Raw genomic sequence first — 24,096 nt, forward strand, 5'->3', positions numbered from 1 at the left:
AACATTCTTAGCCTATCCAATGCTCTTCTTGGGACTATATAATTATTTTTGTCATGCATTTTCTACCCTTCCTAGATTCATAAAACTTCCTAAATAGTGTTGTAGAGATAGCAAGTCATCATTTCCTGTTATAGTTTCTAGGCAAATTCTGAGCCAAATAGATGCCCCTTTGACAAACTAACCAGTCATGCAACATAACAAAACAAACAAGCAAGCAAACAAACAAACAAACAAAAACACCATTCCATTTTCAAAGCAGTTCATAGTAATTATGGATGGTACTTTGATTTACAAACTGCAGCATCATATTAACTGCATTTGTTTCCTATATAAGTCATTCTAATGTAGAGAGCAGGCTTCAGACTCCATTGAGCTAAATTTGTCTTAAACAACCAGAATGCTGAGTCACAAACAGAGTCAAAGTTCTGAAGAAAACTTCCTTGTCCATTCTTCTTTTTTGAAAAATTCAAATATTGTTTTTATTTAATGTGTATGCATACTTTGCCCGCATATACGAATGTGTACCATGTATGTGGAAGCATTTCTGAAGGTCAGAAGAGGTCATAAAATTCTCCTGGATTTTTGAGTTGTGAGAAGCTATGTGGGTACTGGGAATCCAAGCCCTCTTGCAAGAGCAGCAAGCACTTTTTTTTTTATTAACTTGAGTATTTCTTATATACATTTCGAGTATTATTCCCTTTCCCGGTTTCCGGGCAAACATCCCCCTCCCCCTCCCCTTCCTTTTGGGTGTTCCCCTCCCCATCCTCCCCCCCTTGCCGCCCTCCCCCCAACAATCTAGTTCACTGGGGGTTTAGTCTTAGCAGGACCCAGGGCTTCCCCTTCCACTGGTGCTCTTACTAGGATATTCATTGCTACCTATGAGGTCAGAGTCCAGGGTCAGTCCATGTATAGTCTTTAGGTAGTGGCTTAGTCACTGGAAGCTCTGGTTGGTTGACATTGTTGTACATAAGGGGTCTCGAGCCCCTCCAAGCTCTTCCAGTTCTTTCTCTGATTCCTTCAACGGGGGTCCTATTCTCAGTTCAGTGGTTTGCTGCTGGCATACGCCTCTGTGTTTGCTGTATTCTGGCTGTGTCTCTCCGGAGAGATCTACATCCGGCTCCTGTCGGCCTGCACTTCTTTGCTTCATCCATCTTGTCTAATTGGATGGCTGTATATGCATGGGCCACATGTGGGGCAGGCTCTGAATGGGTGTTCCTTCTGTGTCTGTTTTAATCTTTGCCTCTCTATTCCCTGCCAAGGGTATTCTTGTTCCCCTTTTAAAGAAGGAGTGAAGCATTCACATTTTGATCATCTGTCTTGAGTTTCATTTGCTCTAGGCATCTAGGGTAATTCAAGCATTTGGGCTAATAGCCACTTATCAATGAGTGCATACCATGTGTCTTTCTGTGATTGGGTTAGCTCACTCAGGATGATATTTTCCAGTTCCGACCATTTGCCTACAAATTTCATAAAGTCATTGTTTTTGATAGCTGAGTAATATTCCACTGTGTAGATGTACCACATTTTCTGTATCCATTCCTCTGTTGAAGGGCATCTGGGTTCTTTCCAGCTTCTGGCTATTATAAATAAGGCTGCAATGAACATAGTGGAGCACGTGTCTTTTTTATATGTTGGGACATCTTTTGGGTATATGCCCAAGAGAGGTATAGCTGGATCCTCAGGCAGTTCAATGTCCAATTTTCTGAGGAACCTCCAGACTGATTTCCAGAATGGTTGTACCAGTCTGCAATCCCACCAACAATGGAGGAGTGTTCCTCTTTCTCTGCATCCTCGCCAGCATCTGCAGCAAGCACTTTTAACTGGCGAGCTGTGTCTCCATCATCTCAATAGATTTCGGACACCCACAAAAATAGATTTTCAGAAAGTAAAAGACACACGTTCTTCCTTATATGTGTATCCTAGCTTGTACTACAAATATGTATATATTAAGCTATTACACCTGGTTATAAAATAACACAGAAAGAAGGACAGTGTGTGGTTTAGTAGTGTGTAATGAAGAAGTATAACAGGCAGAAAAGGAACCCATGGGTTATGAAAGAAGATATAAAACTACGTTTTTCTCCTTCTAATTCTGTCGTGACTTTTTTCTTCTTGTGGTAAATACGTGCATAAGAATGTAAGTGATAATGAAACTGCAAATCCATATGTGGAGCTCCATGGCTTCAGAATAGCCACTCTAAATGTATAGAAACTCAATGATACTTATGGAGTTTGGGACTGGGCAGTGTTTGCTTGGGTGATTCTGTTACTCTAGTTGTTTGGTGTTGATATTTGTGAGTGCATTTCAATAAAATGATTGACAAATAGATTTTTAAGAGGTGCCTTATATTACACAGAGCTTCCTTGCCTTCTCTTGTTTACTACCTACATGATGTGATCTCCATCTAAGCCTTCAGTTTCATTCTGTGACTACTACCTCTATAGTCTGTGAGCATTGATTCTTTTTTTTTTTTTTTTTTTTTTTTTTATTAACTTGAGTATTTCTTATATACATTTCAAGTGTTATTCCCTTTCCCGGTTTCCGGGCAAACATCCCCCTCCCCCCTCCCCTTCCTTATGGGTGTTCCCCTCCCAACCCTCCCACCATTGCCGCCCTCCCCCCATAGACTAGTTCACTGGGGGTTCAGTCTTAGCAGGACCCAGGGCTTCCCCTTCCATTGGTGTGAGCATTGATTCTTAAACATGCCATACCCTCAGACCTTTGTTACATCACATCAGAGATTACTCAGTGTTGTTCCCTTGCTCTGGAACACCCCCAGGCTTTATTTATTTAGCAGACGTGTGTGTGTGTGTGTGTGTGTGTGTGTGTGTGTGTGTGCTTTCTTTTTGTTTGTTTGCCTCGTGTCTTCAAAGAGGTCTAACATAACCACATTATACATCCCACGTGACACATATCATTTCTTGCTCTACTGTTTTAATTTTACTCTGGATCCCTTCCCTACTTTGGATTATTTATATTAGAATGTCCACTCCACAGGGAAAAGTTCTACCTTATTCCCTCAATGGTTCTATGAAAAAGCATTTATGGTATAGTAAATGATTGATGGGCATTTATTGATGAATATTTGAAGTCGAGCTTCAAAGACTTCTCCTTGATTTCTTAAGGAAGTGCATAGAAGTGGAAGAAGAGTCTATCTTCTTGGAGCTTCTAATTCCATGGAAAGAGTGGAAAGTTGCTTCTCAGACCAGCTTCAATAGCACAGATCCCCCCAAGCTCCTAGGAGTAAGGAAACACTTACGGTAAGGAGCAATGAGCAGCAGTGAGCACCCACAGAGGGTCAATGAGAGTTCCAACACAAGGCTCTGGGCTGGACTTCAGATAGGCCATGTAAGGGACATTAAAATTTTCTGGTAAATATTCATCTGAATCCTGGTCTCCTTTTAGAACAACTTCTGGGTAACTAGCTACTAAAGGAAGAACAGAAGTGAAAATTTTAGTAAGCTAGTTTAGTTAGGGTAGCTTCCTCTAATCAAAGTTATTAAAAGATAGCAAGGTCTTTATTTTTGACATTTAAAAGTTTCACATAAAATAATGTGTCATACAATCTGCACATATGAAGGAAACTAATGGTTATTTTTGTTGAGATGTAACTATATCAACGTTGTCTAATACTATCACATGATCTTATCTGATGCTGTTCAGAAATTCTGACATCACTGTGTATTAGGAAAATGAACAAAATCAGTAAGTACTTTAAATATTAGATCTTAACAACCTTTGCCAATAACAGGTGCATAAATAACATACTTTTTTGACTTTGGCAAACTTAACTTAAAATTAGTCTACTTCCCTTCCTGATCCCAAATGTCTTAGCATCTTCTCAGGGAAAAGGAATGGTGGCTGTGCAGGAGAAATCATGTCTCAGGTGCCTCCTGTGGATTTCCTAGGGATGTCTCTACAGAGGTTTGGCCCAAAGGATATTCAAAATGCTCCCAGATATCAGAGAGACCTGGACAACATGTTGCTAGAAAAATATGAGAGTCTTTGATTTCCTTCAGCAACTAATTTTGTTTTTAAAATGATTTACCCCCCCATCCTATCTCATAAACTATGGGTCGTTATATCACCTTGAGGTCAACCACTGTTACACTTTTCTGGATCTCACCCTAGACAGAAACTAGACTCCAAACTCACCTGCTAGACTCAAGAGAGCAAAGATGATAAAAGTCTTCATATCAATTTATGATCTCACTAGAGCAGACTAGGTGTTCACACAGGCAACTGCCACAATCTTGAGACCTGGATCCTTGATCACAACAGCTGTAGGAGAAACACTGTGACAGGAGGAAAAGGCAAGGATCTTACAGAAGTCTTCAAATTGTTTCCTCAGGATCCAATCTATCAAGATGTACGGGAGTCAGCAGGGTTTGGCTCTAACATAGATGGAGAGGAAGAAGACCAAAACTGGTTCTTGGTGCTTCCTGTGTGATACTAAAACCTTTCCCAGTCATCAGATGTACCTGCTGACTGCTTCCCTCCCCTCTTTGTGACATGACTTTTCTCCCCTGTCTCCTGCTTGTGACTTTGGACCTGCCTCCCTGGGCACCTCTGCTTTTGCAGTCTCTGCCATCCTCAGAGGCTCTCAGAACATTGATGTATAAAATGCACCTATCAACCCCCTTTTCTTTCTCCTCCCACTTTGGAGCCAAAGAGCCTATTGTTTTTACAAAGATTTGTGGCAAAATCAGGACACAGTGAATTCTTCAAATTCCCTGTGACAAGACTGAGTTTTCCTGAGTCCTGAACAGTCCAGCAAACATCCTTGGCTATGAAACCTTCTCATAGGTAGATTCTGTGACTGGAAAAGTAATCAACACAGAGTACAATCTTCCCTGAGATTTAGGTCAGGCCTTCTGTACATTTTCTTTTCTGACTCCAGTAAGACCGTTCACTCCTTTGTTTTCCCACAAATCCAAAAGCTTATACTGGGCCAGATATAAACCTGCCAATCTCTCTTTTTTTTCTTATAAACAATGGGGTAAGATAGAAGTTTATTTCCTCAATATTAGCTATTCTTACACAGTTTTCTATTCAGCAAACTGGGATTTCCCCATAGATTGCAAAAACAACCCTGACTCTTTAATTTCTCCATCTAAAACTAACATAATCTTCCTCATCCCATAAAGGTTTGGGGCAAAACTGCCCTACAGATACTATTTGGATGGAATAGTAAATAAAACCAGTTTCTTTTTTACTTTTATGTTTTGTGACTTTTGTACACTGCTTTTTTTCCAAATGAACCATATTTTTTATAAGAAAATCTGACATAATTTCTTGATTGCTATCTGCACCCTGAGATAGGTAACAAATAGTTAATAGGTTTACCTATACTTTTATTGAGAATTTTATTAGTGCATATAATTATGATATATTTTTCCTCCAATTTTCCTCCCCTACTCTCTCCATATCTCTCTCAACAAAACGACGTGATTTAGTGACAACTAAGGAAATTATGCTGAGGTGGTGACTTTACACTTGGCATTGTATTGGGTTCACACTTAAGAAACTTCTTTAGCGTCATCTGAGGGGCAATAATAATACTACATTTTAACTCAGAGTATAGTATTAATACTTAAATATTCCCAGGTGTGGGGTTGCTACCCACTTCAATGGTTTATGTTTCCCAGTGAAAGACACACATACACAGCCTTTATATCTTAATATGCCTTAAGCACATAAATAGCTGAGTGACTGCTTAACTTCCATGCTGCTGGAATCTACCTTCTGCTGATTATTCTGAGTTACTACTTATTAATTTTTATGTTGCATTTTGGCTGCTCTCAACTTCAATTAGTCAGCCATCTGGGCCACGAAAACGTGGCCCAGAGCCTTGGGTGCTCTCCTAGCTTCTTTATCCCATGGTGGTTGCTGTGTTTCTCCTCTTTCCACACTCTCCTAAAGCAAGGCTGATCTTTCTCTCTCTCCTCCTGCTTCCTTGGAGTCCAAGCCCAGAACTCTAAATCCTGCCCACATCTCTCCTCAGCTATTGGCTGCTGCCATCTTTATTTTCCAATCAAAATTATTAGGGACAGGTTCCCAGACGCTATGTGCAGAGCCTCTTGTGCAAACAGTTTTGGGGGGGACCTAATTAGCATCAGAATATAAACCGATACACTGAGTTTATCTAATCAAAAACCAGTAGGAATTAAAAAGGGTTACCCAGCAGGTAATGGTATAGTTATCTTCCTGTATACTGTTTATTGTCAAAGTATCTTGCAGACAACTTGCTTGTATTCCTCTGATAGTTGTTTTAAAATATTAACCTGAGGTAAGATGGTTCAAAACAGAGGAGGCTTGAGAAGTAATTAGGGTGAACTACTTTGAGAAATGTGAACATCCTGTGAGGAACTGTTTTTAAGCTGGAAGGACTAGCGGTAGCTCGTGTGACCACATGAGGATGCAGTTATAGGAGGTATGAGGGCACACCAGAAAATCAGGACTCTCGCCCTCCCAAGACCTTTTGTTGCCTTGATCTTGGACTCAGCACCCTCCAAACCTGTGAAGTGTATATGACTTTTAGTCCCATGGGCTCTGGTGTTTGGCAATGGCTATTTGAGCTGACTTACACATTTTTTAAACCTTATCAGCAGGGTGGGCTGCACCATGGGTTGCTTCCTTATTAAAGCTACTCCATTTGCTCAGTGTTATCTGTGCTTAGGCACCACTTCTCATTGCGTCCTTTCCATTGCATCATTCTCCAGATGATATCAGGAACTAGGAGGTAGGATTTCTACCTGACGCATCCCTGGATGGACTGGTGGTGCAATGATGACTTGGGTGACAGCCAGTAAGGAACAAAGGCTGTGTGTGTGTGTGTGTGTGTGTGTGTGTGTGTGTATGTGTGTGTGTGTTTGTGCATGTGAGTATATGTGTGTGTGTGAGTATATGTGTGTGTGTGTGAGTATGTGAGTATGATTGTGAGTGTTTGTGTGCAGGTGGTTGTGTATGTGCAGGTGTTTGTGTGAGTATGTGTGTGCATGTGTATGTATGGATGTGTGTGTGTGTATGAGGGTGTATCAGTGTGACTGTGTGTGCATGTGTTTGTGTGTGTGTGAGAGAGAGTGTGTGTATGTGTGAGTGTGCTTGTTTGAATGTGTGTGTGTGTGTTTGAGTGAGTGTATGTGGTTATGCATGCATATGGGCGCATGTGGGTATGTGTGTGAGTATGAGTGAGTGTGAGTGTGTGTGTGTGTGTGTGTGTGTGTGTGTGTACTAAAAGCACAGATAATCACCATTGTTGGAACTAGATCTTAAATGTTTATACATTCTTTTTTTATTAGATATTTTTTATTTACATTTCAAATGTTATTCCCTTTCCTGGTTTCCCATCCATAAACACCTGATTCCATCCCTCTCCCCTTCTACAAGGGTGTTCCCACTCCCCAACCATTTCCCTTTCCCGATTCCCTGCCCTGACATTCCCCTACATGGGGGTCCAGCCTTGGCAGGACCAAGGGCTTCTCTTCCCATTGGTGCCCAACAAGGCCATCCTCTGCTACATAAGCAGTGGGAGCCATGGGTCTGTCCATGTTTAGTCTTTGGGTAGTGGTTTAGTCCCTGGGAGGTCTGGTTGGTTGATATTGTTGTTCTTATGGGGTTACAAGCCCCTTCAGCTACTTCAATCCTTTCTAGAATTCTTCCAACTGGAACCCCGTTCTCAGTTCAATGGTTGCTGTTAGCATTCGCCTCTGTATTTGTCATGCTCAGGTTGAGCCTCTCAGGAGATGGCTATATCAGGCTCCTGTCGGCGAGAACTTCTTGGCTTCATTACTATTGTCTAGTTATATATATATGCAGGATCCCTAAATGCTAAATGGGGCAGGCTCATTCTTTTTGAATTTTTCTCCTTAGTTACTTTCACACACATCTGGGTTGATTGGTGGTACGGGATGGGGTAGATTATTGCTAAGGACCACAGCTACATCAGTGGTGAGATCACCAGCTTTTCATTATTTGGAGCAATATCAAGATAATATGAGGAAGTACTTATTTTTGCTCATGATTTCAGAGGTCAACTATTTTACTCTACATTCATTTTTGGGTCGTGGTGAGGCAGAGCACTGTGGTGATGAAAGCATGTGGCAGAGGGTATACCTCAATGTGGACAAGAAGCTATCGAAAGGAGATGAGACTGAGGACCATGCATGTTCTACAAAGCTACACCCTCGGTGGTATATTTCCTCCATTTAGACCTTAGTTCCTAAAAATTCTATCGCGAAGATCCAAACATTCAACACAGACTCCATGATAAGTAATAGTGCACTTTTGGAATACTGGTGGATGAAGCTTAGTAAAATGGAGAAAGGCTGTGATTTTAGATTTTAAAAAATAGAATAATAATAAAGAGAAGGAGGAGGAGGAGGAGAAGAAGTAGAAGAAAGGAAAAGGTAGCACCATGTCACAGGAAGGAGCAGTGATGCTTTAGGAATGAGGACAGCCTGGAAACTGTTCTATCTTAATTGTGAGCTATTTGAATGACCTTGGGTAATTAATTTTAACTCTGAATTTTAGTGTCACTGTCTTAGTTTCACAACTAATGTTAAATGTTAATATTAATATTTAGCAAATGTAGCAAAATTTCTCTAATGCATTATGAAACATCTAATTTTTTTTAATGTAATGGACACTGTCACCTTATTCATTTTCACAACTGCAATGTTCACAGTCTGTCCCACATCAAGCCATCAGGGATCAGGGAGAATTTATTGGTTAGGTTAAATGACTGACAAAAAAAATCCTTCAAATTCTTTCCATAAAGTTGTTTGACATTCCGCCCAGGTTCTCATTTTTCATCTTTTTCTCTTTTGACCTATTTTTATTCTTTGACAATCTTATATATGTGTCTACTGCTTTTATATTTTATTCTTTTCTTATTCTTGAGATTATAATGCACTTATATTTCTCTTTTTCCTTTCCTTCATCCAAATGTTCCCATGTACCCTTCCTCACCCTCTCATTTCTTCTGTTTTTACTACTTGTTATTGCATGTACATATGCACATGTTTATAGATCTACATTCCTGTATATAAACTATTCAGCTTGTATAATTTTATTCTGAATTCTGAGCTTTCATCCCTTTTCCCCTTTCTTAGTCTCCTACCCCGATGAAATCTTTTTTTTCTTTTTTCCAAAAAAGCTTCCTTATGTTGGTGTCTTTAAAAAAGTCAGCCTAGTAAGGGCACCAGTGGAAGGGGAAGCCCTTGGTCCTGCCAAGACTGAACCCCCAGTGAACGTGATTGTTGGGGGAAGGACAGTAATGGGGGGAGGATGGGGAGGGGAACACTCATATAGAAGGAGAGGGGGAGGGTTTAGGGGATGTTGGCCTGAAACCCGGAAAAGTTAATAACAATTGAAATGTAAATAAGAAATACCTAATTTAATAAAGATGGAGAAAAAAAGTCATTGAGTTTAATTATGGTTGGTGCCATGCACAGGAATTTATTTACTGAAAAATGAGTAGTAAATAAGTGGCTGTGTCCTTGAAGAAAATGACAGCCTTCTCTCAGCAAGTTTGAAGAGAAAGTTCATCATTACCAAACAGACAACACATCAATAAGTGTGTGGCAGAATACAATGTTTTTATTTCCATAACCATCTCGGATTCAGTACAGAAGTGAAGTTGTCTATGAGAGGGTACCTCAGGAAAGATGCTTAGTTGGCATTAGTGGTCTGCTGAATCCAGTCCAGGTAGTTGCACACTTTGCTGTAGACACCAGTTTTCCCTTTCTCACCACAGCTTGTGCCCCAGGAGCGAATAACTTGGAATCCTTCATTGCGGATCATGGGGCTACCAGAGTCATACTGAACAAGAAGAAAAAGACCATCTGTGTTCTTGTTGATGCGCAGATGAGATAATGAGACTAGAGGTATTCTTTCATTATCCTAGGGACTATTTCTTCAGTCTTTCAAATGGTACTCACAATATTCCCAGCACACACAATCTTCTTACTATATCATGGATAAATTACTTTTTTATGGTCCTACTTCCTTCTGTTATAGTCTTGTAGGAGCAGTAAAAGGTGAAGACTGGAGATTTATGACCACCTCAACAGCTCTTCTTTTCCAGAAGAGTTTCTTGCAATCCACCTTAAAATGTTGCCTGTGTATATTGTCTGGATACCATTGCTGTGATATCCGTTTTTATTATCATTAAATTATTTTTATTTATTTACATTCTATACGTTGTCCCCCTTCCTGTTCCCCCCTCCCCAAGTTCTTTATTCCATCCCCCATCTCCTTTGCTTCTGAGTGGGTGGTCCCCTCACCTACCCACCCACCCACTCTCACTTCACCCTGCCAGCATCCCCATTCCCTGGGGTATCAAGTTTCTACAGGATTAAGTGCATCTTTTCCCACTGAGGCCAGACAAGGCCATCCTCTGCTACATATGTGCTGGGAACCATGGACTAGCCCATGTATGCTCTTTGGTTGGTGGCTTAGTCTGTGAGAGCTTTGAGGGGTCCTGGTTAGTTGATACTGTTGTCTTTCCTTTGGGTTACAATCTCCTTCAGCTCCTTCAGTCCTTCCCCTACCACTTCCTTAGGAGTCCCTGACCTCAATCCAAAGGTTGGCTGTAAGTATTTGCATCTGTCTTAGTTAGCTGCTGAGAAAGCCTCTGAGGACAGCCATGCTAGGCTCCATTGCTGTGGTGTCTTACCCCTGATTCTAACATAATGTCATCAATATAGTGCACCAATGTACTGTTTTGTTAGAAGAGAGAGGTGATCAAGATCCCCTCTAACTTAGTTATGACACAGGGCAGGAGGGTATTATATCCTTGAGGCAAAACTTCAAAGGTATTCCTCTGGCCTTTCCAACTGAAAGCAAATTGCTTTCAGTGGTCCTTATGGACAGGTACTGAGAAAGCATTTGCTAGATCAATACCTGCATACCAGGTACCAGGGGATGTGTTAATTTGCTCAAGTAGCTGCTAAACTACATCTGGTACAGCAGTTGTAATTGGTGTTACTACCCGATTTAGCATTTGGTGGTCAGCTGTCATTTTTACCATGATCCATCTGTCTTCAGTGGACAGATATGATAGTTAAAGGGAGATGTGGTGGAAACCACCACCCCTGCATCTTTCAAGTACTTGATGGTGGTAGTAATTTCTGCAATTCCTCCGGGAATATAATACTGGAATAATAATTTTCTTTGGCAGAGGCAATTCTAAAAGTTTCCATTTGGTCTTTCCAACCATAATATTCCTCACTCCACAGGGCAGGGAACCAATGTGAGAATTTTGCAAATTTCTAAGTATATCTATCCCAAGTATACATTCTGGAACTGGGAAAATGACTACAGGATGTGTTCAGGAACCTACTGGACCTACTGTGAGTCAAATATCAGCCAAAAACTCCATTAATCACCTGTCCTCAATAAGTGCCTTCTTTAATTGGCATTCTTTAATACAATGTTTCTTGGAATCTCTAGGAATCAGTGCCAATTCAGAACCAGTATCTGATAGATCCCAGAAAGTCTGATTATTTTCTTTCCCCCAGTGTACAGTTACCCTTGTAAAAGGCCACAGGTCTCTTGGAGAAGAACTGGAGAAAGGCTAACAGCAAAACTTTTATGTATCTTATCAAGATCCTTCCTCAGGGTAACCTGGCCACCCCTTCACTCAAGAGGTTCTTGGCCTGCAAACTGGCTCAAGCCTGGAAACTGATTCTCTGGCTAAGATTGCCTTTTGCCATGACACATTGTAGTGTTTCTTTCATTTGAGATTTTTTCTGCATATCCATATCAGATATGCAGTAGGCTTTCTATCTATTTCATGCCTGGAAACACCAGGAGTGATTATCTGGTAGCAAAAGTCTGTATGGGTCATGCCATTATAAATTTCACCTTTCCTGTGCTGACCATTAAGGACTACTAGGTCATTATAAATGTTGTTTTGTTTATGCTATCCATTATAACTATGATCACCTTGTCTCTGGCGATTTAATGCGGTCATCTGGTCCTTGCTACCTGGAGGCCCAATTAAACCCATTGCATTTAATTCATCTAATTGAGCAGCAGCATCTCCCACCCTAAGGTCTGGCACAAGAAAAAGGGAAAGGACAAAACTCTTCAAATGTGCTGCTGCCCATTTCACTAGTTTGAGTCTTACAGGATTTGTGAAGGGCCTATTTTCTGGGCCTTCCCACTGTGGAGGATTAGGTTTTACACAAAGTTTTCCACTCTAGCATTACAATTTCCCTGAGCTTTAAAATCCTTTCAACAACACTAAGCCAAGGGATATCAGGCATCTCCAACTCCTTTTCAGTAGGCCATCCTTTGATAAACGCTTCCGTCAACCATTCAAACAAACTTCTGACTTTTTTGTTTTTTTAGCTACGTGAGCTTCCACATTAAACCTAGAATCTCTAGTCTGAGGGCCCATGTCAATAAACTCAGGCTGGTCTAGTTTTATGTTCCTTCCACCATTATCCCACACCCTTAAAATCCATTCCCACACACATTCCCCAGACTTCTGCTTGAATTAATTAGAAACTCATTAAGCTCCTTAGTAGTGTATCACATTTCCTCATGGACTACACTTTCTACCTCCTCTCTAGAGGCCTGCTTTGCCTTGAGTCTGATAATAGTTCTAGAAGAAACTATTAGTGGAAGTTGAGGAACATCAGTATTGTCTTGCCTGACATTTTTTTCAGAGAAAGTCATCACTAGTTTGTCAGACTCTGAGGGATTAATTTCCTCATGTGAAAAAGGCATTATTTCAAGGAGTGGGCTGAGGGCACTACTTCCACTGGTGAGGTAAACCCCTGAAAATGAAAAAATTTAAATTTCTCAGCTTTAACAGGGCCCTCCCACCCATCCCTGTCCCAAGTGTGAGGATACAGTTCTTTGCCAATCAATGCCCTTATTTTAACTGCTGTTGCCCTCTGGGGCTGAGACTTGAATTTTCACTTTAATTCAGCCAACCTTATAATGAGGGCTTCAGTTTGATTTTCTGTAACGCAAGCTCTATGGCTGCTGGACAGATTCTCTTCAAGGGCACACTTTAGAGACCTTTAGATTGTTTATTTGCATCTGGAAATCTTTCGATTGTTTATTTGCATCTGGAGCTGTTCAATTTTATCATACAGCTCATTCTTTTCCTTCATCAATTTTTTCCAGAGATATTAAGAGCAATAGGCCAGCAAAATCATTTTCTGATTTTTTTCCCCTCAAATTTTATAAAAATTGGTAAACCGGGTCACCTAATATATTGCTACTTATCAATAATAAGGAATCAAGATAATCAAAGGTGTTAGCTTCTTTAAGCTTGAAATATAGTTTCCCCCACAGGTCTTCGATATCCTCCGAGCTCTCAGGAGAGAGAGAGCCTATGGAGAGGTTTCAGTAGTTGTAGGTGCTGGTGAATTAGAAGATACTAGCAAATTATTAACCCGACTCCAGATTCTTAAAAGATTCATCTTTATACTACCATTTCTTTAGAACCACTCCTGTTACCAACTTCTGTATTAGTCAGGGTTCTCTAGAGTCACGAAACATATGGAATGTTTTTCTAGATTGCGTTTAGAATGATGACTTACAGTCTGTAGTCCAACTCCCCAACAATGGTCTGAGGTGAATTAGCGGTTTAAGAATCTAGTAGTTGCTCAGTCTCACAAGGATAGTTGTTTCAGCTGGTCTTCTGGAGAAGTAGATTCTAGATGTGCTGGCAAGTAAATGCAAGCAAGTGAAGAGCAAATTTTCTTTTTTCCAATGTCCTTATGTAGGTCTCCAGCAGAGGATGTGGCCCAGATTAAAGGTGTGTACCACCATGCCTGGATCTGGGACTTGTTTCATTTCAGGCTGACCTTGAATTCAGAGATCTCCTTCCTAGTCTCCTGGGATTAAAGGCGGGTACTACTTGCCCGGACCTAAGCTTTACATAGCCACTATGCCTCAAGATCTCCATGCCAAGATACAGGTCAGAAAACTTGTGTCTTCAAGCCTCAAGATCTAGATCACAGGTGAGCTCTCCAATTCTGGATTGTAGTTCATTCCAGATAGTCAAGATGACAACCAGCAACAACCATTACAAGTAACAAAGTAATACAAATTTGATATTACTAGTACTAAAATAGAGAATTCCCTCATTTCCCCTCACAATCAAATGACATGTGACTTTATAGTAACAAGAATTCATTAACTGTTTTTTTTTTCAAAACACAGGTTAAGGTTTTATCTGTGGCACATAAGATATCTTTGCCATGCCATATCCCTTCTCCCTGGGAAATAACCAACTCTTCAGTCTGCAGGCTTGCACTGAACCATTAACACCATGTTTTTAGAGATCAGGACCATCATTTCTTCTATGTGGACTACTGTTTCCTTTTCTTCCCTAATTTAGAAAGCCTGCCAAGTAGTTTAGAACAGGTTTCAAACACTGGACACTGAAGTTTCCATGAATTTTCTCTGATGAAAATTAGGCATTTATAAACAGAAATGCTACACATTAATTTTCCTATATTTCTACCATCTTGCTTTCATGTTGATTTCTAAGCTCAAAACATATGTTTATATGCAATGCATATCTCTTTGGATGCATTCTTTTGAAATACTCACCAGCAGCTCCATGGTGAACCATGAAGAGAACGATCTTCATGGTTACTCAGTAGTTCTGCACTGGGCAATAGGAAAAAGGCTTTTTCCCCACAGCTATTTATATCTCCAGTTTTGATATTGACACTCAGGGCCATGGATGCCACAAGAGAGATTTCACTGTAAAGTAAAAGAAAAAAAATAGAGTTCAAGCCTTGACAGATGAAGGACGACTCAGGACCACATGTAAGCATTCCCTACTTTCTGAGACGGCTATGGGAATGGGCGCTGCAAACTCAACCTAGTGGGGACTGCCCATTGCAAAATGAAATAAGTTGTATTCAACACATGGTACAAAGCTGCATGGTTCTTATAAAATATAATATCCTAGTTGTGCACTTTAACCCAATGGGCTATGTGAAACCGTGTGTCCTTGGTATGTAACTAATAGCTGTTTCAACATACTTTGTTGATTTTTCTTGGCACAAAGTATATGACTAAATGTAATGCATATACCTGCTAATTCATTCATTAGAAAACCGGATGATAGCTCTGATCTTTTACATGCATGCTTACTTTTCATTGTTAGAGGGACTGAATTTGAGATCACCCTGGGCTGGTAGCAAGTTCAAGGCCAGTCTGTACAACTGTTCTGGTTTGAGTTTCCAAATGCTAGGATTACAGTTGTGTGCCACTGTGGGTGGTGTGACATCATTTTGTGACAATTCCCCCTTTTGTCTGAATAGTTTTCTCTGAATACACTGCTTATAAAACATTCTATGGTTTGATTTTAATTGTGCCTTGTCACTGGATGGCAAAAAGCTTAAAGCAGTCATGGTTCAAATTATAGAAAGTTTTTTATCCATTTGACACAACAGTACTCCTTTTGTTTCTCCATGCACCATCTAGGGAAAGATTTGTTTGAAAATATTTTGTCAGTGCTGTCAAGTTGTTCTTATTATTTACAAATGCATCTGAATTCTTGCTTCAGCTTAATAAGTAGCATAATTTGTCAATAATAGGATGTTAAAACATAAAAGACAACTTAACTTTTATTCTGAGGTAAAAATGGATAAAGTGGAATGTGTTCTATTTGTGTACAGCTATACTCTGTCAGTGACAAATCCTTTGAATTATTAGAGTAGTTGGGCTTGAAGTATTCAGTACCTGGTGATTTCTAGTTATCTTGATGCAGTTCAGAGCACAAGAATACCATTCCCAGATTTAGTTTGGAGTCCAAAAACCTGGTAAAGTATTCTTTAAAGCTTTGCTTTTTTGAAGGCACATATACTTAGGACACAACTTAATTTAATAAGGAAGAAATCGGTAACTATTAGCATTACAGTTACATAGAAATAATTTTTTACTTTTCTACATCCGTAGTAAAATTTAAAATCACTGGCTATATAAAATAGGAGGTCACCCACATTGACAAAACAATCAAGGCCCAAAGCCTTGTTGCTGTTTGGATGTGAAACACTTCTCACAGGCTTATGTGTTTGAATACTTGGTCCCCAGGAAGTAATGTTATTTGTAAAGGTGATAGAACCTTTAGGTGGCTGCTAGAGAAAGCCTGCCACTGCTACTGGGCTTGGAGGATTTGAGGTGTGGCTGTACTACCTCCTCCTCCTTTTCCTCCTTCCTCTATCTCTCTCCCATTCCTTTCTTCCCCCTCCCCTCCCCTCCCATTCCTCCCAGTCTTAGGCTGTAAAGTGATCTGCTTCTCTTGACCTCCATGCCTTTCCTTACCAGGATGGATTGTGTCCTCCCTAGAACAGTCAGCCAAAGTAAACACTTTCTCCCCTAAGCTGTTTTTGTCAGGGTATTCTATCAAAGTATCAGGAAAGCAACCAAGAGAGACTTCTTACTAATTTAGGGGGCTGTGTTAGAGACTGCAGAGAGGCTACTCCCTGGTGTGCAACATTGTTTCCCACTCCTGTGGACAGTAACAAAAGGGTTGCTTACACAAGGCATATAGGTGCAGACTACGTTTAAATAATTAAAAATAGGATTTACAAAAGTCAGAATGTCAAAAAAAAATTTAACGACTGGTTCATACTTTGAAGGACTACATGTGTATTGTTCAAAAGAGACCATACATTATTCATTTGGAATGCCTTAAACTCATTACCCTAAATTCTCTAAATCTTTGCATAATATTTTAATAAATAAATTAACAACATAATAAAGTTGAGATACCAGATATGCACATATCTGGTCATAGATATATAAAAGAACTTTCCAAAATTATACTTGCTTATAAGTTTATCATTTAAAAGATTTTACATGAAAAGATGTTTTGATGATCAGTGACTCTGTTAATGCTTAATTTCTTGGACCTGAAAAATGGCTAACACTTGAGTACTTGTTGATTTTGCAGAGGACTGATGTTTGGTTCCCAGAAAATATGAAGGCCTTGCCAAATCTCTAAAGGCAGATAGTATACAGGCATATGTGTTGTCAAATATTTAGACACATAAGATAAAAATAAATCATCTAAAATAAGTTTATTTCTTAAGTAATTATAGGTCTAAAATTATCAGAAATATTGGTAAAGCACAAAATCAATAGTGTTATTCATATAGTGTTTAGATAGTGCTAAGTGACTTAAAAGTAAATAACAGCTTATAAGTTGAAAATGTAAAAACCACTTTTCAAAGTTTGTATAACTTGGAAAAATTTTAGTAGATTACATGCAATACTGTTGGCTAAATAAAAATGAAGCTAAGCTTGATCAATTAACTTTATAAGGCACTTTTATCGAGATGGCCTTAAAAATACTTGCACAGCAAGACGGCCTCAGCAAAAGAGACAAATAGGAAGTAAAGACCATCTCCCTAGCACACTTTCTGGTTAAGGATGGTGGACGGGTGGAGAAACGTCTCTTTTCCCAAACCAGTTAGCTCAGTTGATGACACAGATGACCTGGAAGGAGATTTCTTAACAGTTTGTGGCTGTAGCTATGGATGGGTATGTTATGTACCTCCAAATGACCATTTCATCCCTCCCAGTGCTCCATGAAGCTCTTCCAGAACTCCGGGTCAACTGGTGCTATCTTCCCAAATAGCCACCCAACACACTACTTGCCTGGGGAACAATCTTCCTTCTGAGGTGAGAAACGACTCCTTTAAGGGATCCTTTAGATGATTAGATATCTGTGCCATGGCCTTACCACGTGAACCCAGCAATCCAGACAGATCGAAAGGTTTTGGTTACGCGAGTTTAAGGACCTGGATTTCCTGCTCAGTGCCCTGAGTCTCAGTGAAGCCTCTGGATAACAGGGAGAATTCCAGGAGACGTTGCAGGATATCAACCGTGGTGATTGTTCGTTTGGCAGGGCTAGAGATCGAGATTTGGTCGGGGACAAGACATGGACTGGAGGTCTTTATTCATCTTTCCACAGACGGCTTTGATGATGCCCTGCCCAAGAGAGGTGATAAATTTGGAGACAAGAAAGTATCGAGAGCGCTAATATTCAGACTAGTATCGAGATAGTGTGGGGAGTATGAGGATTGCCCTTGCCTAGATATAGATCCCCAGGATGACCCTAGGGCACCAGAGGCTACGACAGAGGTAGCCATAATACATACTCAAGGAAATTCCTTTTTTTCTTCTTTTTAAAAGGGGTCTCCCCCACCCCCCCTCCATTATGATTGTTATTTTTTTTTTTTTTTTTTTTTTACTTTTTTTTTTTTTTTATTAACTTGAGTATTTCTTATATACATTTCGAGTGTTATTCCCTTTCCCGGTTTCCGGGCAAACATCCCCCTCCCCCCTCCCCTTCCTTATGGGTGTTCCCCTCCCAACCCTCCCACCATTGCCGCCCTCCCCCCATAGACTAGTTCACTGGGGGTTCAGTCTTAGCAGGACCCAGGGCTTCCCCTTCCACTGGTGCTCTTACTAGGATATTCATTGCTACCTATGGGGTCAGAGTCCAGGGTCAGTCCATGTATAGTCTTTAGGTAGTGGCTTAGTCCCTGGAAGCTCTGGTTGCTTGGCATTGTTGTACTTTTGGGGTCTCGAGCCCCTTCAAGCTCTTCCAGTTCTTTCTCTGATTCCTTCAATAGGGGACCTATTCTCAGTTCAGTGGTTTGCTGCTGGCATTCGCCTCTGTATTTGCTGTATTCTGGCTGTGTCTCTCAGGAGCGATCTACATCCGGCTCCTGTCGGTCTGCACTTCTTTGCTTCATCCATCTAGTCCAATTGGGTGGCTGTATATGTATGGGCCAAATGTGGGACAGGCTCTGAATGGGTGTTCCTTCAGTCTCTGTTTTAATCTTTGCCTCTCCCTTCCCTGCCAAGGGTATTCTTTTTCCTCATTTAAAGAAGGAGTGAAGCATTCACATTTTGATCATCCGTCTTGAGTTTCGTTTGTTCTAGGGATCTAGGGTAATTCAAGCATTTGGGCTAATAGCCACTTATCAATGAGTGCATACCATGTATGTCTTTCTGTGATTGGGTTAGTTCACTCAGGATGATATTTTCCAGTTCCAACCATTTGCCTACGAATTTCATAAACTCGTTGTTTTTGATAGCTGAGTAGTATTCCATTGTGTAGATGTACCACATTTTCTGTATCCATTCCTCTGTTGAAGGGCATCTGGGTTCTTTCCATTTTCTGGCTATTATAAATAAGGCTGCGATGAACATAGTGGAGCACGTGTCTCTTTTATATGTTGAGGCATCTTTTGGGTATATGCCCAAGAGAGGTATAGCTGGATCCTCAGGCAGTTCAATGTCCAATTTTCTGAGGAACCTCCAGACTGATTTCCAGAATGGTTTTACCAGTCTGCAATCCCACCAACAATGGAGGAGTGTTCCTCTTTCTCCACAACCTCGCCAGCATCTGCTGTCACCTGAGTTTTTGATCTTAGCCATTCTCACTGGTGTGAGGTGAAATCTCAGGGTTGTTTTGATTTGCATTTCCCTTATGACTAAAGATGTTGAACATTTCTTTAGGTGTTTCTCAGCCATTCGGCATTCCTCAGCTGTGAATTCTTTGTTTAGCTCTGAACCCCATTTTTTAATAGGGTTATTTGTTTCCCTGCGGTCTAACTTCTTGAGTTCTTTGTATATTTTGGATATAAGGCCTCTATCTGTTGTAGGGTTGGTAAAGATCTTTTCCCAATCTGTTGGTTGCCGTTTTGTCCTAACCACAGTGTCCTTTGCCTTACAGAAGCTTTGCAGTTTTATGAGATCCCATTTGTCAATTCTTGATCTTAGAGCATAAGCCATTGGTGTTTTGTTCAGGAAATTTTTTCCAGTGCCCATGTGTTCCAGATGCTTCCCTAGTTTTTCTTCTATTAGTTTGAGTGTGTCTGGTTTGATGTGGAGGTCCTTGATCCACTTGGACTTAAGCTTTGTACAGGGTGATAAGCATGGATCGATCTGCATTCTTCTACATGTTGCCCTCCAGTTGAACCAGCACCATTTGCTGAAAATGCTATCTTTTTTCCATTGGATGGTTTTGGCTCCTTTGTCAAAAATCAAGTGACCATAGGTGTGTGGGTTCATTTCTGGGTCTTCAATTCTATTCCATTGGTCTATCTGTCTGTCTCTGTACCAATACCATGCAGTTTTTATCACTATTGCTCTGTAATACTGCTTGAGTTCAGGGATAGTGATTCCCCCTGAAGTCCTTTTATTGTTGAGGATAGGTTTAGCTATCCTGGGTTTTTTGTTATTCCAGATGAATTTGCAAATTGTTCTGTCTAACTCTTTGAAGAATTGGATTGGTATTTTGATGGGGATTGCATTGAATCTGTAGATTGCTTTTGGTAAAATGGCCATTTTTACTATATTAATCCTGCCAATCCATGAGCATGGGAGATCTTTCCATCTTCTGAGGTCTTCTTCAATTTCTTTCCTCAGTGTCTTGAAGTTCTTATTGTACAGATCTTTTACTTGCTTGGTTAAAGTCACACCGAGGTACTTTATATTATTTGGGTCTATTATGAAGGGTGTCGTTTCCCTAATTTCTTTCTCGGCTTGTTTCTCTTTTGTATAGAGGAAGGCAACTGATTTATTTGAGTTAATTTTATACCCAGCCACTTTGCTGAAGTTGTTTATCAGCTTTAGTAGTTCTCTGGTGGAACTTTTGGGATCACATGATTGTTATTTTAAATCTATTTTAAATCTATTTCCAGGCTATGATTCCAGGATAGGCAAGGCAGGCATTTAAATGCTGTAGTAGGTGCTCTTGCAATGTTGGCTGTAAAGGAAAGTGTGCTGTTGATGGGCGTGAAAAACGGACAATGACTATGGAGCTCCAGAGATTATGGTCTCATGGGGATTATGGGTGTAATGACAGAAAGCTGGCAAATGATAGCTGTAAATGATATTGTGCTTACCTTATGAAGCAGAGCACAGGGCAGAAAAGATCGGTCCAGGATTACAGGGCATAAAACATTTGCTTATCTTAAGACTTTGCAAGTAGAATTTCAGTTAAGATTTATTTAATAAACAGTAGGAACAGGAAAATCAACAAAATACCGAGATAATGGTCACCTAGATTTATTTAATGGCTCAGATTTTTCCATGAACAGTTCAAAACTTCTAAGAAGAGATAAATTTATAAATAAACATAAATAAAATCTTCAATGTTTCAATTTTTTAGTAACCTCAAGATATAAATCATGTTAAATCAAGCAATATTCTTCATTAGATGATTTGATTCTTCTCTGAAAGTTACATTTACTGTGATTGTATAATAATACAAAAATAAGAGTTTAGACAAGCTATGAAAGATTAAAATACTATTAAAAGACATATTTGGGTGCACAATGATTCTAGTCCCAAAATTAAACTTGAATCTTCTGTACTGAAATGAGAAGAAGGTTTGCCTGGAGACCCAATTTACTCAAATTAGAAATATTACTTTTTCTGTGCTTTTCAGTTAACTTGATTAACTGTCAGAATTGTGTCATGTAGATGTGTATGTCTTAAGAAGAAAAATGAGTTTGTCTTATGACTTGGAGTTTTATTTTACAATGATCCTGTTTTATTTGTATCTCAAACCACTAATATACATGATAAAATCTGAAATTATATGTTTTAGTCTAGAAGTAACTTTAGAATTCCTGGGAGGGGCCAGGAATATTAAAATATACAGATCTATATTTATATATTAATTGTAAATACATTTTCATAGACTGCTTGATATCCATAGGAATCTGTGTGTATACTTATTGGTATCTATACCAGTTTTCTCAATTGAAGGTTTCTGATAGAACTAAACAAATTTCCAAACAGTTATTTTTTTGGGGGGGTATCTGGATATTTTTATGAAAACATCTTACAAAAAATGTTTTTTGAATCAAAACTATCAAAACTGAATGCTTTTCAAGTTTTCTATGTTTTGGTTTATTTTCATGTAACAATTCTTGTGTTTAAATAGTGTAGATGTGCAACTCATGTGAGAGTATGTGATTGTAGAATGCTTGCCCTCAGAACAGATGAGATTAACCACAGTAGTGAATTCCAAAATGTATGAAGACAACTACTTTTAAATCTCTTGGTGGCTCAGTTATGCCAGAAGGAACCATGGTACCATCTCCTAGTCTTTTATAAGAGCCCTGTGATGTGGGATCAATGATAAGGACAGGACTTTCTATGTAGCCAAGAACATCACCATCATCATCATCATCATCAACAACAACATCTTAAGGATGGTTGTACAGTGATGTCTTCAGGTAAATCACACAGAGACAAAGTTGGACAATTGTCACCATCAAATTGTATTTACTTTTCTCATCTATACCCAAGAATTATGGATATAGTAGAAAACCAGGGAACCAGCCTTTCTTAGAAACCATAAATATGGATATCTTGTTCTAGGACTTAACAGCATTCATAGATAGGAAATTTAACTGTGCTAAGAAGACCCCTCAGTGAACGTGATTGATGGGGAGAGGGCAGCAATGGGGGGAGGATGGGGAGGGGAACACCCATAGAAAAGGGAAGGGGGAAGGGTTAGGGGGATGTTGGCCTGGAAACCGGGAAAGGGAATAACAATCGAAATGTAAATAAGAAATACCCAAGTTAATAAAGATAAAAAAAAAAGCCACTACCCAAAGACTATACATGGACTAACCCTGGCTCCAAATTCATAGGTAGCAATGAATAGCCTAGTAGGGGCACCAGTGGAAGGGGAAGCCCTTGGCCCTGCCAAGGTTGGATCCCCAGTGAACGGGATTGTTGGGGAGAGGGTGGTAATGGAGGGAGGATGGGGAAGGGAACACCCATGTAGAAGGGGAGGGGGTGGGACTAGGGGGATGTTGGCCTGGAAACCGGGAAAGGGAATAACATTCGAAATGTAAATAAGAAATACCCTCCAAAAAAGAAGACCTCCAACCCATGGGAATTTTGTCATAATAGTCTGAGCCAATTAAATTAGTATGCTTGCCTCACCTTACTGTAGAGGCTTCTTTTTCTACTTTAAACCTAACCCATTTATTTGAGGTAGTTTTGCTCATGTGCCATCCATCATGCTCTTTCCTCTGTCTTGTGCTAGATACTCCTAGGAATACTGCTTTGAGCCTCTGCTAAAACCATTTTCATTGTGTAAACAAACCACATTTTCTGTATCCATTCTTTGATTGAGGGACATCTGGGTTGCTTCCAGTTTCTGGCTATTAAGGGTAAGGGGATAGGGTGAAGAACTCTGAGAGGGGAGACTTGGAGAAGGGCAACATTTGGGCTATAAATGAATACAATTAATAAAAGATATGGTGGAGAAAAGCTGAAAATGAGTGACAAAGTATTCAAAAAACAATAATGTTTCTCTTAATTAATCTATTTTCCTTATCTTTTGTTGATAGCCTTTTCAGAATATATTATTAACTTGAGTATATAACATGCATATTTATGAGAGATATTTTTATAAAACCTAAACAAGTGTTGCCTCTTGAAGCTAGTAGAAAATTAAATTAAATAAAAAATGATTTCTGTATCTAATACTAAAGTAACCAAATTAGGAAAAATATATAAAAAATACTAAAAGTCAATCCAAAAAGCTATTACAGTTTCTTTTTGTTAAAAAGATTCATTGATTACTTTATTTATTTAGATTTCAATTGGGTTTCTTTTGGATATTTTATTTATTTATATTTCAAATGTTCTCCCCTTTCCTGGTTTCCCCCCTGAAAACCACCGATCCTATGCCCCCTGCATCTATGAGGATGCTCCCCCACCAACCCAACCACTCCATCCTGCCTTTCTGCCCTGGCATTCCCCTACACTGGGGGCATCAAGCTTTCACAAGACCAAGGATCTCTCCTCCCATTGATGCCCAGCAAAGTTATCTTTTGCTACATATGTGGCTGGAGTCACAGTCGCTCCATGTGTACTTTTTGGATGGTGATTTAGTCTCTGGGAGCTCTGGGTTGTCTGATTGGTTGATATTGTTGTTCTTCCTATGGCGTTGCAAACCCCTTCAGCTCCTTCAGTCCTTCTCTAACTCCTCCATTTGGAACCCCATTCTCAGTCCAATGGTTGGCTGCTAACATCTGCCTCTGTATTTGTCATGCTCTGGCAGAGCC

General features: G+C 39.8%; 1 protein-coding gene across 4 annotated transcripts in view; it reads right to left on the reverse strand.

Moving 5' to 3' along the window:
* Prss59 (protease, serine 59) overlaps positions 1-17,855 on the reverse strand; it is a 29,098-nt gene extending 11,243 nt beyond the window's left edge. The window contains exons 1-4 of one of the 4 annotated variants that reach the window (XM_087658404.1): positions 17,645-17,855; positions 14,582-14,737; positions 4,157-4,296; positions 3,261-3,429 (exon numbers count right to left, since the gene is read on the reverse strand). In XM_087658404.1, the coding sequence (XP_087514530.1) occupies positions 3,261-3,429; positions 4,157-4,196 (209 nt within the window). In that variant the 5' untranslated portion in view covers positions 4,197-4,296; positions 14,582-14,737; positions 17,645-17,855. 4 annotated transcript variants of the gene reach the window in all.
* Between the last annotated feature and the right edge of the window lie 6,241 nt (positions 17,856-24,096).

This window comes from Rattus norvegicus, chromosome 4, assembly GCF_021556685.1.
Source record: "Rattus norvegicus strain SHRSP/BbbUtx chromosome 4, alternate assembly SHRSP_T2T, whole genome shotgun sequence".
Lineage (NCBI taxonomy): Eukaryota > Metazoa > Chordata > Mammalia > Rodentia > Muridae > Rattus > Rattus norvegicus.